Raw genomic sequence first — 14,018 nt, 5'->3', positions numbered from 1 at the left:
GAGAGAAAATGGGATTTTTATACTTACGTAAAATCCGTTTCTCTTAATCCGTTGGGGGACACCGGGCGCCCACCCTTAACGCTCTGGTTTTTCATTCTGTTTGACATGTTGTTTGATTGTTAAGAGAATGTTGTGTGTTAAGTTTATTCTCTTTTCTTTGGTTCTCTCTATCTCCCTTTCTGCGGGCCTGGTTAAACATAGACTGGCCTCTAGCAGGAGGTGTGGTATAGAGGGGGTGGAGCCAGAGCTTTAGTTAACTGAAAGTTAAAGTGCCAGCTTTTGCTTGTCCTACTCTATACCCCAAGGTCCCGGTATCCCCCAACGGATTAAAAGAAACGGATTTTACAGAAGTATAAAAATCCCATTTTTCCGGACAAGCGTTTTTCCAGATGCCCCAAACAATCTGAAAAGGGATACATCATAAAAAATGACTTTATCCCAGCCCTCAGTAGTCCAATCCCTGTAACTTTTGGAGAATATCAGTCTGTCCCTGATATTTTTCATGGAGAGGGGTGGCTTCTTTGCTAACCCTCTCGACACCAGGCCATCCTCCAAAAGTTTTCGCCTCACTGTGCGTGCAGATGCACTCACACCTGCCTGCTACCATTCCTGAGCAAGCTCTGTACTGTGGTGCCCTGATCCTGCAGCTGAATCAACTTTAGGAGACGGTCCTGGCGCTTTCTGGACGTTCTTTGGTGCCTTGAAGCCTTCTTCACAACTATTGAACCTTTCTCCTTGAAGTTCTTGATGATCCGTTAAATGGTTGATTTAGGTGCAATCTTACTAGCAGCAATATCCTTGCCTGTGAAGCCCTTTTTGTGCAAAGCAATGATGACTGCACATGTTTCCTTGCAGCTAACCATGGTTAACAGAGGAAGAACAATGATTTCAAGCACCACCCTTCTTTTAAAGCTTCCAGTCTGTTATTCTAACTCAGTCAGCATGGTAGAGTGATCTACAGCCTTGTCCTCATCAGCACTCTCAATTGTGTTAGTGAGAGAATCAATGACCTGATGTCAGCTGGTCCTTTTGTGACAGGGCTGAAATGCAGTGGAAATGTTGTTTTTAAGATAAAGTTCACTGTCATGGCAAATTGCAATTCATTTGATCACTCTTCATAACATTCTGGAGTATATGCAAATTGCCATCATAAAAACTGAGGAAGCAGATTTCTTGAAAAATATTTGTGTCATTCTCAAAACTTTTGGCCATGACTGTATATATTAACTTTTCTGAAGCTCCTGCCATTTTAGTGGGCCCGAACATAAGACCCCTGTCTGTGACGGCCTTCCCAGGAACTTCAAAAACACAACATCACGAGGTTTTAAACAAAGTAGGACGGATAGATTTTTGCGGTACTCTTCAAATTTGATAGTGTTTGCATAAAAAGATGATTTCCTATGGTCAGCTCCTCCTGAATATAGTGTGAATTTCAGATAATGTGAGTGCTATATACACTCTACCAGAGTGTATATATAGAACTATTAGAGATAGGCTAGAGGTTATAGTTGCACATGTAACACCTAAAAAACAAAGGGGGGTTTCACCCTCTATTCATTTTGTTCACAATTTTATTGGACAAATCCAATTTTTGTGTGCTCCAAATGTAGTACGTGGTTATGATGGTTCAGTTTATTTTTTCTGGCTTTTTTTTTTTTATTATTATTGTTATTTTTTATTTTATTAATCTGTTTCCTGTGACTTTGTGTTTTGTGTGTGGAAACTTTTTTTTATGTATTTCTGTATATGGTTTTTATTAATAATTTAATTGTTATTTCCACTTTTGCTATTTGAAATTTCATTGCCAATTTGTTATGATATTACAAGTCAAGTAGTTCAGTCAGTCATCCTCTATTTTCTTTAAACATGAACCTCACTTGTGCTTTCTTTCAGAGTGATCTTGAACAAGTATTACGTCAGATTGGGGACAAAGACCAAAAAATTCAAAACCTTGAGGCCTTGCTGGAAAAGAGCAAAAAAAATACCTCTCTACTTGAGAAGGAGCGGGAAGACCTATGTGCCAAAATTCAAGCAGGGGAAGGAGAAACCGCTGTTCTCAACCAACTACAAGAAAAAAATCACGCTCTACAGGAACAGGTATATATTTTGGAGCACAGATAAATATTGAGAGCAATTGCAATGTGGTTCAGTTGGGATAATCTATTGTACATTTATAATTACAAGTGTAAACCACTTCTCTAGCAAACATAATGGGGTTCCAATGGCCAGGCCCAGAGCAAAGTTGCAATTGCCTATTACTGATGTAGTTGTGTCCACATTTGCTCTCTGGTCCCAGGTTGTGGATGCAAAGATACAAACAGAATTTTAGCTGGACATTTATTTAATTTTGGTCCAAATATGTAACTAAGTATGTGCATGCTGCGTACAAGCAATATTGGGTATTTGTGACTGATATCTTAATAAATGCAAACGTAGGTGACTAGTAAAACTTACAATCATGATTGTTTTCCAAGACTTGAGAGAACCTGAATCTATCACAACTCGTTTGGTGGTGTAAAATGTTTTAATGGCAGTTTGTTTGTTCATATATGTGTACTCATTGAGTTTGACTCCCACCTGTAGGCTAATTAAAAGAGAAATAAGAGAGCTATTTAATTACATTGCTTATAGCTGTGAATGTGCAGTGACCCACCACAACCATTCAGTAATTTGCTTGTATCTGTTTATTCCTAATGAGTATACATATCACTTTGGTTGACAGACTTATTTAATGGCTCTCTAACCATACATGTTGCCATGCTGGGCTTGTGGCTCTTGGTTTACCTCTAGTTTGGCTTATTTTCAAAGTCCTCAGAATGAATTTTTTGCCTGCTGGTAGAGCTGATTAAGACGGTATATAAGAAAGCTAGTTATTTTTCTAAGTGCCCTGCCTCTTGTAGGTGTAGCTTAACTCCTGTAGTTACTAATGTTTCTACAAATTAATTTTGAAGGAAAGGATTTACTTAGAAATGGAGAAAAACTGTATCCTCTTTACTTGAATTACACTGCTAATTTGACCTTTGTGTGTGCCAGTTAACACAACTGACGGAGAAATTAAAGAACCAGTCAGAAAGTCACAAACAAGCGCAAGAGAATTTGCATGAACAAGTTCAGGAGCAGAAGTCCCAACTTAGGGCCTCACAAGACCATGTCCAGTCCCTGGAGACAACCCTTGGAGAACTGAACAGTCAGCTGAATGAAAGCAAAGAAAAAGTGGTCCAGCTAGATTTACAGGTACTTTTTAAAGACTATGTTCCCACTGATACAGACTAATTTTGGTCTAATAATGCGGGAGAATTACATTGATCGTTTAGCCTATTAAAAAAAATGGATTTAAGTTTTTACTTGCACAGTATAAAAAAATGCAGAGCCGTAACCTAAAATTTTAACACCTGGGGCGAAATTAACCTAAAATATTCATAAACTGCACCCCCTTCAGAATTTCGCCCCACCATTGCTGTCTCCCCTCTTGCACGGCCCTGGAAATGAGCCATTCTAAATGTTGAAATGATTGCAAATGTAACAATATTCAGTCTCTTCAGAAATTACATGTAGTAGCTATGCTGGGACAATAAAAGTATATTGCAGTAAATAAATACAAATAATATAGTTTGCACTCACACAACTGGTGATCACAGCTACAGGGAATCCTTTTTTGGGGGATAAGTTATTGTCATGGAAATCATGTTATGCTTGATAAGCTACAGTCAATTTCATTGCTCCTATTAAGCTTTAGGGTTGTGTTACACTGGCCCTTTAAATTCTAGCGAGTGTTCATATTAATGATGCTGCCATAATTGCTCCCATGGTGATGCTTTGTAGTGATAGTGATTAACTGTAAAGATGTGCATACAACGTTTTCAGAGCTTAAATGCTCCTGCACCTTATCGCTTGAGTTCAGCCCGTCATCATGGGAGCATTTAAGCGGTGTGAACGCTGGTGCTTTGTTGTGTTTTTTTTTTTTAGTTGAAAATGCGGGAACTTTCAAAATGCTTGTGCTCACCACCCTTAATTCACAATAATGTCAATGCCTAGCTGCCGTTGTTTGAAAGATCCAGCTATATATTTATTGCTGCAGTGGGCTTTGTATCAATATCTTCTTGATACCTGGTAAAAAAAAAAGTCTCCCTATTCAGCACAGAGACTCCTCCTCATGCCAACCACAAATATCACATACAGTAGATGTCACAAAGTCCAGCTGAAGTAGCTATATAGGACTTATAACATTTCTGCCATGGTGTACAGATATATTTGTTTTTATGCTCGATGCATCTGCAGCAGAAATGATCACATACTTTATGTATCTGATCATGCCATTCAATTCTAGGAACAAAAAAATTTTCTGGACTATGTATTTATCAACTTGACATTACAAGTTAGTAGATGTACTAAATGATCCATCTGAAATGCAGAGGATTACATAAATCAGTAGCACATCTTGTATAATAGAAGAAAGTTTCAAATAATACCCAAGGTTCATGAAGTGGACAGGAAACAAATTCTTCTTTTTGAATAGCTTCATTTGGTCTTCATATAAAATGAATGTATTGCTTAAGGAATACCATATTAAATGTTGGATACTATGTTTTGAAACAATATGTGTGATGTTTCCGTCCAATCTTAGATCAAAGCAAAAACAGAGCTATTGTTATCGGCAGAAGCTGCAAAGTCTGCACAAAGGGTTGATTTACAAAATCATTTGGATACAGCCCAAAACGCATTACAAGACAAGCAACAGGTAATGACAATATTGCTTCTTTATTTCCAAGCATCTACATGTGTGTGGTGTGATAGGAGAGTGTCTCTGCCACCAATCCGTGCTAGAGCAAAGAAGTAAAGGTAGTCTGGTATAGATTGGTGGTGAAATGGATATGAACACAGATGTTTTGTATTTGTCGAGTAGTTTCGTATCCTACTTTAGTGAGATTTTTTTTTCCTCTAAGTAGGAATTAAATAAAGTCAACACTCAACTTGAACAAGTGACAACAAAATTACAAGAAAAGCAGGAGCACTGTAATCAGCTGGAGCAGAGTTTTAAAGAGTTTAAAGAGAAGCATCTCACCTTAGAACAGAAAGCTGAAGCACTTGAGGGACAAATTAAGGTGAGTTGTTAAACCACGTGCTTCTATAAGAGAGATATTAAAAGTATTCATCCATTGTGGTAGACTGCTACCTATCCCCCCCCAACTCCCTTTTGTGAATGAACAATCCAATCCATGTTGGAAGAAAGAGTCTACCTGAGAGTATTTGGTGGCCACATAGGTTAGGTCAGTTTTTGTTTTCTATTATAAATATACCCAGTCCTTTTAGCCCAACATTATTCCTGCTTCCTTCCACTTTTGGACTATCCCCTTCATTCTGCTACACAGTGTCTATGTATTGACATGTACTGTGTGTTTTAGGTGGAGCATCTTAAATTATACATTATTATAATACTTTTTGGCTTTGACAATGACCCTGTGACTTTGAGTTCTGTTCCTGGGTTTCTTGATTAAGCATTCAGAATAAAAACTTTCATTGTTATTATGGAATTTGTGTGTATGCAAAACCATGTTCTGGCCAAATGACTCACTGTGATACAAATGTAATGGTTTGTGCATAAATACAATAGTTTTAGTTGTAAAATAAAATATTTGCGAAGGATTGTGGCAATATCAATATATACTCTATTTCTTCATTTTGATGCCTTTAGAAGCTGGAAACAGACCTAGCCAGTGTGAAAACGAGCCGTGAGCAAAGTGTGCACGATCTGCAACAACAGAAGCAGCTGAGCTCACAGCTGGAGTTGAAAGTGGCAGAACTGAGCAAACAACTAGAGGATGAAAAGGGATTGTAAGTTATTATTGTTACCTATTGCACTGTAATAATATAATCTGCTAGTAATACACTGTCACGAATGCCCCAGCCTGTCCCAGATACAGCAATCTGAACAGCTGGCCGTGACTGGCGTTGCCTCAGTCACTTAGCAATGAATACACCTTTTCTGCCACCACAAAGGATTTATTATGGTGTCCTTACGTTCACCAGAACCACTTATTAATGGTTCACACTTAAATCACATACACATGTAGCATGAGCCTCCCTGGGCTTCGTAAATTCACAAAGAATCACGGAGAACACACTAGATTAAATCTTTTTTTTTTTTAAATATGTTTCCAAGGCTTATTTACAAAAATTAGTAACAAGACATACAATATGTTACACAAATGTGTTTCAGAAAATAAAATAGGAAATAAAGAGTTACTACTTACCAGTTAAGACCTGATGTGTGAGGAGAGGATGAGAAGGGATTGTAAGTTATTATTGTTACCTATTGTACTGTAATAATATAATCTGCTAGTAATACGCATATCTATTATCATTTCTGGGTGATTTTATCATATGATCACCACTTATTTACTGCTAATGTTTAGTATCCACGGGAAGCAGTTTAATGTGTTTTTTGTAATTCCAAGTTTGTGATGTAAGATATTGTTCTCTAACTTTACTTGGTGGTAACAATTATTATTATGCATTTAGACTGTTTCATAACCACTAGACCATCTTAAACAGTGTTTCGCAAACCCAGTCCTCAGGCACCTCTACAAGTGCATGTTTTCCATATCTCTTTGCTGGAGCACAGGTGTAATCATTACTGACTGATACATTTTGAGAGATCCACAGGTGTTATAATTATTTCCCTTGTCACCTGGAAAACCTGCAGTGTTGGGACTGGATTTGGGAAACACTGGTCTAAAACGTTACTTGCATTTTTTATCTTCCTTGCCTTGATGATGTGTATTTTGGAACTTATATAATACTTTGAATTAAAAGGACTTAAGGTTAAAGATAACCAAGTTTAAACCATGCATTCATATATTTTTAACACAGACATTTCTAACTGTGGCTTTCAAAGGATCAGTAAAGAAGCACATCTAGCAATGCGTGCCAAAGAATGTCCTGGTGTTTTGTTAAATAGTGCAGCAAGCATAGTCATATGCCAGTTTATTTGGGAACTGCCTGTGTATTCTGCTGTGCGGTACAGTTGTTACCAGCTCACTGTCTTTCTCCATTGGATTGCATGTTTACAGAGTGTCTAATACTAAGCAGGAGCTGCAGAAAAAGTCTGATTCCCTGCTGCAGACCAAAGAGTTGCTTTCAAAACAAGAAAAAGAGTTGGATAGCCGCAAAGAGACAGTACAAAAGTTGAAACAAAACCTGGAAAAAATGACGACACAGGAGCAGGAGGCTACAAGTAATGTGGAGAAATTGCAGCTGGAGAGAGACACTTTGCAGAAAGAACTCGCAGATACCAAAGACAGGTTAACAAAAATCACGGAGTCTCTAGAAAAGACAAAAGGGTTGGTGGTAAAGGAACGGCAGAGCGGAAAAGAACTGATCCAGATCATGGTAATTATGTTACAGCCCACAGACTTCTGTGTTTTGCTTAAATACCTTCACATAAGTTGAATATGGACAGCTTTTACTTATAATAAACAATTTTGTAAGTGTTGCAGTTATTTAAAACATTAGAAGAACATATACCTAGCCTACATGCTGCCTTTCCATATAGGATAAATTGTATTTTACATTTAGTGATAAATAAAGATCAACTTGTCAACTTCTCTGATGGTGCTTCATATTCTCTTTAAAACATCTGTTTGGTATTTTATAATATTTCAAGATATAACATGTAAAATGTGTGATAAACATGTGTCATTTCTTTACTAGGAGAAATCTCGCGATGAATTGAAGGTTAAGCTGAAAGCACAGGCAGACTCTGCAGCTAAAGTCCAAGAGCTCAGCGCTCTTCTGGCCGCTAAAGAGGAGGTAACACTTTTTTGTATCTTTTCTCCCATTGGGATTACGTGTTGCTGAAAGTACAATGAAACTATGCAAAAAAGATGGATTAATGTCCATCCAATGCAACACTTATTTGTGTAGTACAGAACAGGGGTGGGGAACCTTTTCATGTTTGATTGCCGCATTAATTTAGCTGTAATCAAATAAGTCCGCATTCAAGAAACTTCAATTAGATATACTTAAAAATGTACATTATTTTGTAAAAATCTAACTACTATGTATTTGCTAACTTCAAAAAAGGAAAACAATTTGTTTATTCTAATGTTAACTAATCTTTTAATGACTTTGTTGTGTCTGCTTTTTATGGAAAGCATTTGAATATTTGGGTGCAGCATGGAGAGCCGCAGTTTCAGCTTATCCTCTACATGGTTATCCGTCATTTGTGACCTTAAGTGCGTCTTGGTGTGGGTTAGATAGGAGAATGTAGATTCGCAGTAGTAAGTGGTTTGAAAGCAAGAAAGTATTTTTCGGGCATGTTGCTGAAGGCGTGGATATTCTACTGCATTTTTCTCCTTCATCCAATCTAGGGGACACTGCTATCATGGGGTTGTATGAGGGCGCATGGAGTTGGCACTTAAATAGTTAACAACTAAGTTTTCTGCTGACTCCTCCCCTCTGCAACCCCACAACCTCTGTTTTGTTTAAGTGCTAAATGCATTGGGCTGTTTAAGTACAGCTCTGCAGTACTTGCTTCTTGATTAGATTTTTATTATTTTCTTAGTGTTAATGACATGTCTTTGAGGTTAGGAGTGGATTAGTGTTATGTTTTACAGTGGTTCACTTAGTTTTTAAATGGAATATAGTTCTGTTTTTGTTTATTAAAAAAATAACAACAAGAAGAAGATAGCAAAAATAATCAGTCTGCAGGCAGTGACTGTCACTATGCGACTGACACTGTATTCTCCCGACTGGTCCGGTGCTGCCTCTGGCATAGAGTGCAGGGACAGTCTGAGGAACGGCCATTTACAGGGAAATACGAAGTCTCCTGCTGAGAGACTTGGTTATCATCTGGCCACAATCGGAGACACAGATTAAAAGGCTGCAGCACAAAAGATACAAGAGAGAGCTATAATAAGCAAAAGTCTCCATTGAGTGGGTAGGATAATTCTCCCCAAAGTTTACAAAAGCCTCCAGTGCGGGGAGTATAACGTAGTCCCTCCCCACTGATTGGTGTGCTCCAAAGGCAGGAAAATTAAGCTACAGTTTACCTCATACGGACTCCTAGCTGAAATAATGGAGAATTATTCCCCAGTGGGGGAAGTTATTTTTGATACAAGTCAGCAAAGTTTTGGACTCTGACTGCTGCTTTCTCATACTCATGAACAAGATACTGGGCATGAGTTTTACTACTGCCTTCTTCTCGCTTTAAGCTCTGACTTTTGTTAGAAGTTCCATTATTGCTGTGTCTCCTGAATACCAGACCCTGGCTCTTTAGCCTGATCGTACAACAGACTTCAGCTGCAACTTGTGTACTGTTTATTCATCCTCCGCTTATCAGATCTGGGTATACTGCTGTGCATTTATTGCCTGCATGCCGGACAGTTATAACTATACTCAATTTTCACAATATCTTCCACTTTTACATTCGTATTACTAAAGATTTTTATATTATTGTTTTGAGGCTATTAGTCCGAACTAGTAATTATTTTACTGCATTTTTCTCTGTGACAGTTGCCTAATATGTATTTCTTTAAAAAATAAAAGACAGAAATATAATGTCTGATAAAAACATAATTATTGTGCAGAATTTTATACCTGTTCAAAATGTTCTGCCAAATTACCTGTGGGGCAAGCAGACCAGGGGGCTGTTTGTGCACAGTGTGACACTGTCCTCAGCAGCTAAGTCGCCCTCTGGGGAATAACTAGGTAATGAGGTTCCTTGTTGTAATTGAACGAAGACTGTCAATATATATATATCTAATACCAGTGTCGGACTGGGACATGAAGGGCCCACCGGGGGAAATGCAGCGGTAGGGGCCCACTACAATGGGGTGTGGCCAACTGTAAGAGGGGTTGTGGTCAGTCATTAAAGGGGATGGGGTCAGGCCATGGAGGACAACGTATAGCACCTTAGTATGGTCCATAAAGAAAAAGAGGACATTTGCAGTGAGGAGCCGCGAAGGAAAAGACAGAAGAGAAGAAAGAAGTCAATAGGAAAGTAAGTGAAGGGGAGCAAATGCAGCATGGAGGGCACTGTGTGAAACAGGGGAGACAGGGAAAGGGGAGGGATGAATTGAATACAATCAATCATCATCAGCTATTTGTGTGCTGTCCATTCTTTGTGGTTAGTGTTCTCTCCCCTCATAGTGTACACAGAAAACAAATGCTATACTACAGTACTAGAGATCAACCGTTCATCATATGAAAACCACAATATAAGGGTATAGACTAAAAATTAATATATCCATGAAGCACTATGGAGACCACAAAATTATTAGCATAAAAATATATGCACATTTAAAATATTACATAAATCTAATTACACTCTAGACACTGGCAAATAAAAACAGGACTCTAAAAAATGATCTACCCACAAAATGTACACTCAATAATAATCCAATGCCACTACAAAGGACAAAAGCAAAACATTAATATTAAAGCATATAGCAGATGCAATCCTATAAGGACCTAACTGTCTGAATGTGTTTTATTCTGATTAAGATATGCTTCTATAGGGAATAGAGTCCCACAATTGATTGAAAACAAATAAACATGGAACATGATATAAACAGTGAATTTGGTTACTAGTTTATTAGGAATCCATTCATTGGTCAGCTGCAATAGGATCCTTTTATAGAGGCACTGAAGACGTATATTGCAATGAAGCCATTCTAATTTATCTCCCTCCCTCCGAGGTCACACAGTGGAGAGCTCTAGAGAAGTTTGCACGATTTATTACTTACTGATTACACGGACTCACACTGCAGTTAGGATGGCAACTTTATGACTACAGGACGCCTGCAACTACAGCAGAAGGAGTAATCTGAGATCTGTGTCACTGTGAAGCATTTCTGCCTCTCTCTGTCTCAGGAGCAGGAAGTGTTCTCACGTGCTGGCTGTAGGCAGGGATTAGTTTGACAGTCTCCGTTTCATATGTAGACTGACCGCAACTCGGTAATTCTCTGCTCTGCCTCACCAACAAAGAGGGCGGGGTTATCAGGCAACAGGGCCTCCCGGGGGATACCCCGGCTCCCCGGCAGGCCAGTCCGACACTGTCTAATACAGTTTAGAGGTTTATTCTAGCAGGCTCTAAAGTTAATTAAGAAAATTATTATGAGACATTAATTTTATTATCCAGAGATTCATTTCCATACTGTTTTGAGGTAATATCCAGGGTCAATACAAAAGTAATTATACTATCTATTATCTCTGTGGTGTGATTGTTTATGACCTGCCTGTTTCTTTTTAGATAATAAAACATCATTTTTACTTGACAGATACAAGTACTATTGCACACACACAGTGGTTAAAAACTGAGGAGGGGCATGTCATTTTCATATAGCACTGCTCCCCCTTCACAAATGGCCAATTCACTGAACTGGACAGTAGACAGTTGAAGAAACTCCTGAGCAGTTTTAACTCGCAGACACTGCTACTAATTAGCAGTATATACTGTGTGTGACTGACAGGCTGCTCTCTATCTGCTGCTGCTGATCAGGAGTATACTGTGTCTGTCTGACGGGCTACTTTCTATCTGCAGGTACTCTGCCATAGACATGGTTCTGGAGGGATGAGTACCTTACATCAGTTTTGCCTTACACATATCTGTACAAATAGATACCTGTATAATATTTACATACTGTTGCTAATTCATTCACATAGTTTTCAACTTATTGTTGAGATTCTTCCATTGTGAGGATTATTCTGTTATGTATATTAATACAAGATTGTGTTGGGGAGTACAACTCTGGCTTTATCCCTGTAGAGTTAGGAGATGTGTATGTTTATTTATATAAACACATAATGCTATGCATACGCACTTAACTGTTACTTTTTCTCTGTCTGGTCTGGAACTGGACAGTATGATTAGCCAAGCAATTGGAGGTAAATGTAAATACCGGCGAATGTCCCTAAATCACAAACTCTGTGTTTTGGGTCTATTTGGAAATCCTTTTGTGGAAACACTGGCTATAAAGTTCAGCCCACCAATAGAGGTTGACCCCTTGCAACATGAGGACAGTTACAAATGGTTAGAGGTGCTTACTCCAAAAGACGTTCAGATCCCAAGATCTCAGAAAAATCATCCGCATGACGGGACCTTCCCGTCCTTGTGATTGCCTGCAATTATTCAAAAATCAGTGGGTGACATCCACCTGAGATATTTGGATCTTGGGGATCATGTCCAGAGTCTCAGAAATACTGGGGGTTTTATTGAAACCTGTCCTTGTGCCCAAACAGGACGGTTCTACATCACTGAATGGCTTCCCTTTTTTCCATAGTATATAAGCTACTTTATAAATTGCTTCAGTGGCATTATTTCTAGGTCTTATTGCGGCTTGAAAGAATTGTCTTTGCTTTTGCTCTTCATCTTTTAATTTTTTGCAATACAGCCTTTCATGCCTCTTTCTAATTTGAAATATTTGTGGTCCTTATAAATGTTATAATGCTGATGAGCATTGATTTCTTCTGTTGATATTACGGTATCACAAAGCAAGCAAATAATTTTATCTTTAGCAGAAACAAGATTATATTACAATTCCCAATCCTCATTAAATAATCTGTTTTCTTTCTTCAGCATTCTCTTAGGGGTTGTGGTGAAACGAGGTATTAATATCACTGTAACCAGCCTGTCCTCGTTTTTCTCACAAAATGTTGGTTATAGCATGTACTTTTTATTGCCCTTGCTTTTGTTCCCCAGCTCAACAGAATACCACTGCAGTGTTTAATTACATGTGGATAAGGGAACATTGTAGCTCATTGTAAATATGTGTATTGTATCTTGTTGATATTGCATGGAAGCTGTTCGTTATTGTCCTTAAAGTGAAGCCAGCTGGGTTATGGGTAAGGATCAGATTGCAGGATACAGGTAAGGGGAAAGGCCAATTAGTATCCATTGTTCTCAACATGACTAGTTCAGACATTTTGTCTAGAGCCCAGCAGGGGACCTTCTGTGGAAGTACAGCTCATCTCCATCCCCCCCCTCCCTCCAATCCCCTGATACAGCACCCACCAATGGTTAAGAAGGATAGAGCCAGGGGTTTGCCCAGGGAGGGGGAAAAAACTCTGGAAATTAGACCCTAGATATAAGGAGCCACTCCAAGGGGGGAGGGGGGGGGGGAGATATTCATTCTGAAGATTTATTCATGGAAGGTGCAGTTTAGCTGGTTTTGAGTTTTCGTTCTCTACCAATGGACTACATCTGCAGCTAAGAGAAGAACTCCATGGGCTTTTAATTCAGGACTTCCAGGCGACTGTGTCTTCTTAAGCTAGTGGGGTAAGGGACAGATGATATGGTAAACCTGCCTCACATTTATTTACTGTGTGTACATAATATTCTAGTGTTATTTTTATTACAGTAAATGCACTGTTGTACTTTTCTAACTGCATTTGCCTGAGTGACTAATAAGAACCTTAGAAGGTACTGGGTAGGCTTCCCTGACTTAGGAAGGCACTCTTGGGTGGCCACCCAGAGTGAAGTAGGTAGGATTGGGACAGAAAACCTGGTATCTTCACATTTTTGGTGGCAAGCAGTGGGGGTCACTCGGTCCCATGTCCTCTCTGAGTAGAGCTGCAGGGGAACTATATTGTGATACATTTCAGGGCTCTGCAAAGCAGTTGGCACTAGAAACCAGTTACCACATCTTGAACTTACTCCTAAAGGCTTTAAGATAGAAAGTGTCACGAAAGGGGGCTTTAGGTGAGGAAAGAAGCCGCCAAAGTACCGAAGAGCGGAAGATGGAACCATGTCTCAAAGAGGGGAAATCGCAGTGAAGTGATCCCTGGAATTAAAATGGGTGTGAGCTCTGGGAAATAGAGAGCAGATCACAGCCCAGTGTTGAAAAAGTTCCCAAAGGAAGGGATGAAGTAGTCCAGTACAACCAGGGGAAGGGATTTCTGGCATGAAGGACTGTGGCAGTGTCTGCAGGATGGGGATATGGATGTGTTGCACCATCCCACCACAATGCAGCACATTTTGGATTATTGGGATGAGTAGTGCCCAAAGATTATTATGTGGA

The 14,018-nt window shown here is 39.0% G+C and overlaps 1 protein-coding gene across 4 annotated transcripts in view; it reads left to right on the top strand.

Moving 5' to 3' along the window:
• The window catches only part of EEA1 (early endosome antigen 1), a 107,008-nt gene that overhangs the window by 49,736 nt on the left and 43,254 nt on the right, over positions 1-14,018 (top strand). For all 4 annotated transcript variants that reach the window (XM_075209395.1, XM_075209394.1, XM_075209396.1 and 1 more), the window contains 7 exons: positions 1,894-2,097; positions 3,034-3,234; positions 4,625-4,738; positions 4,947-5,102; positions 5,693-5,832; positions 7,071-7,389; positions 7,711-7,809. In XM_075209395.1, coding sequence (XP_075065496.1) covers positions 1,894-2,097; positions 3,034-3,234; positions 4,625-4,738; positions 4,947-5,102; positions 5,693-5,832; positions 7,071-7,389; positions 7,711-7,809 — 1,233 coding nt within the window. The remainder of the gene's footprint in view (positions 1-1,893; positions 2,098-3,033; positions 3,235-4,624; positions 4,739-4,946; positions 5,103-5,692; positions 5,833-7,070; positions 7,390-7,710; positions 7,810-14,018) is intronic.

The sequence above is a fragment of the Mixophyes fleayi genome, chromosome 4 (assembly GCF_038048845.1).
Source record: "Mixophyes fleayi isolate aMixFle1 chromosome 4, aMixFle1.hap1, whole genome shotgun sequence".
In the NCBI taxonomy this organism is placed as follows: Eukaryota; Metazoa; Chordata; class Amphibia; order Anura; family Limnodynastidae; genus Mixophyes; species Mixophyes fleayi.
The sequence above is the reverse complement of the archived record's forward strand: the minus strand, read 5'-3'. Positions and strand labels throughout refer to the sequence as shown.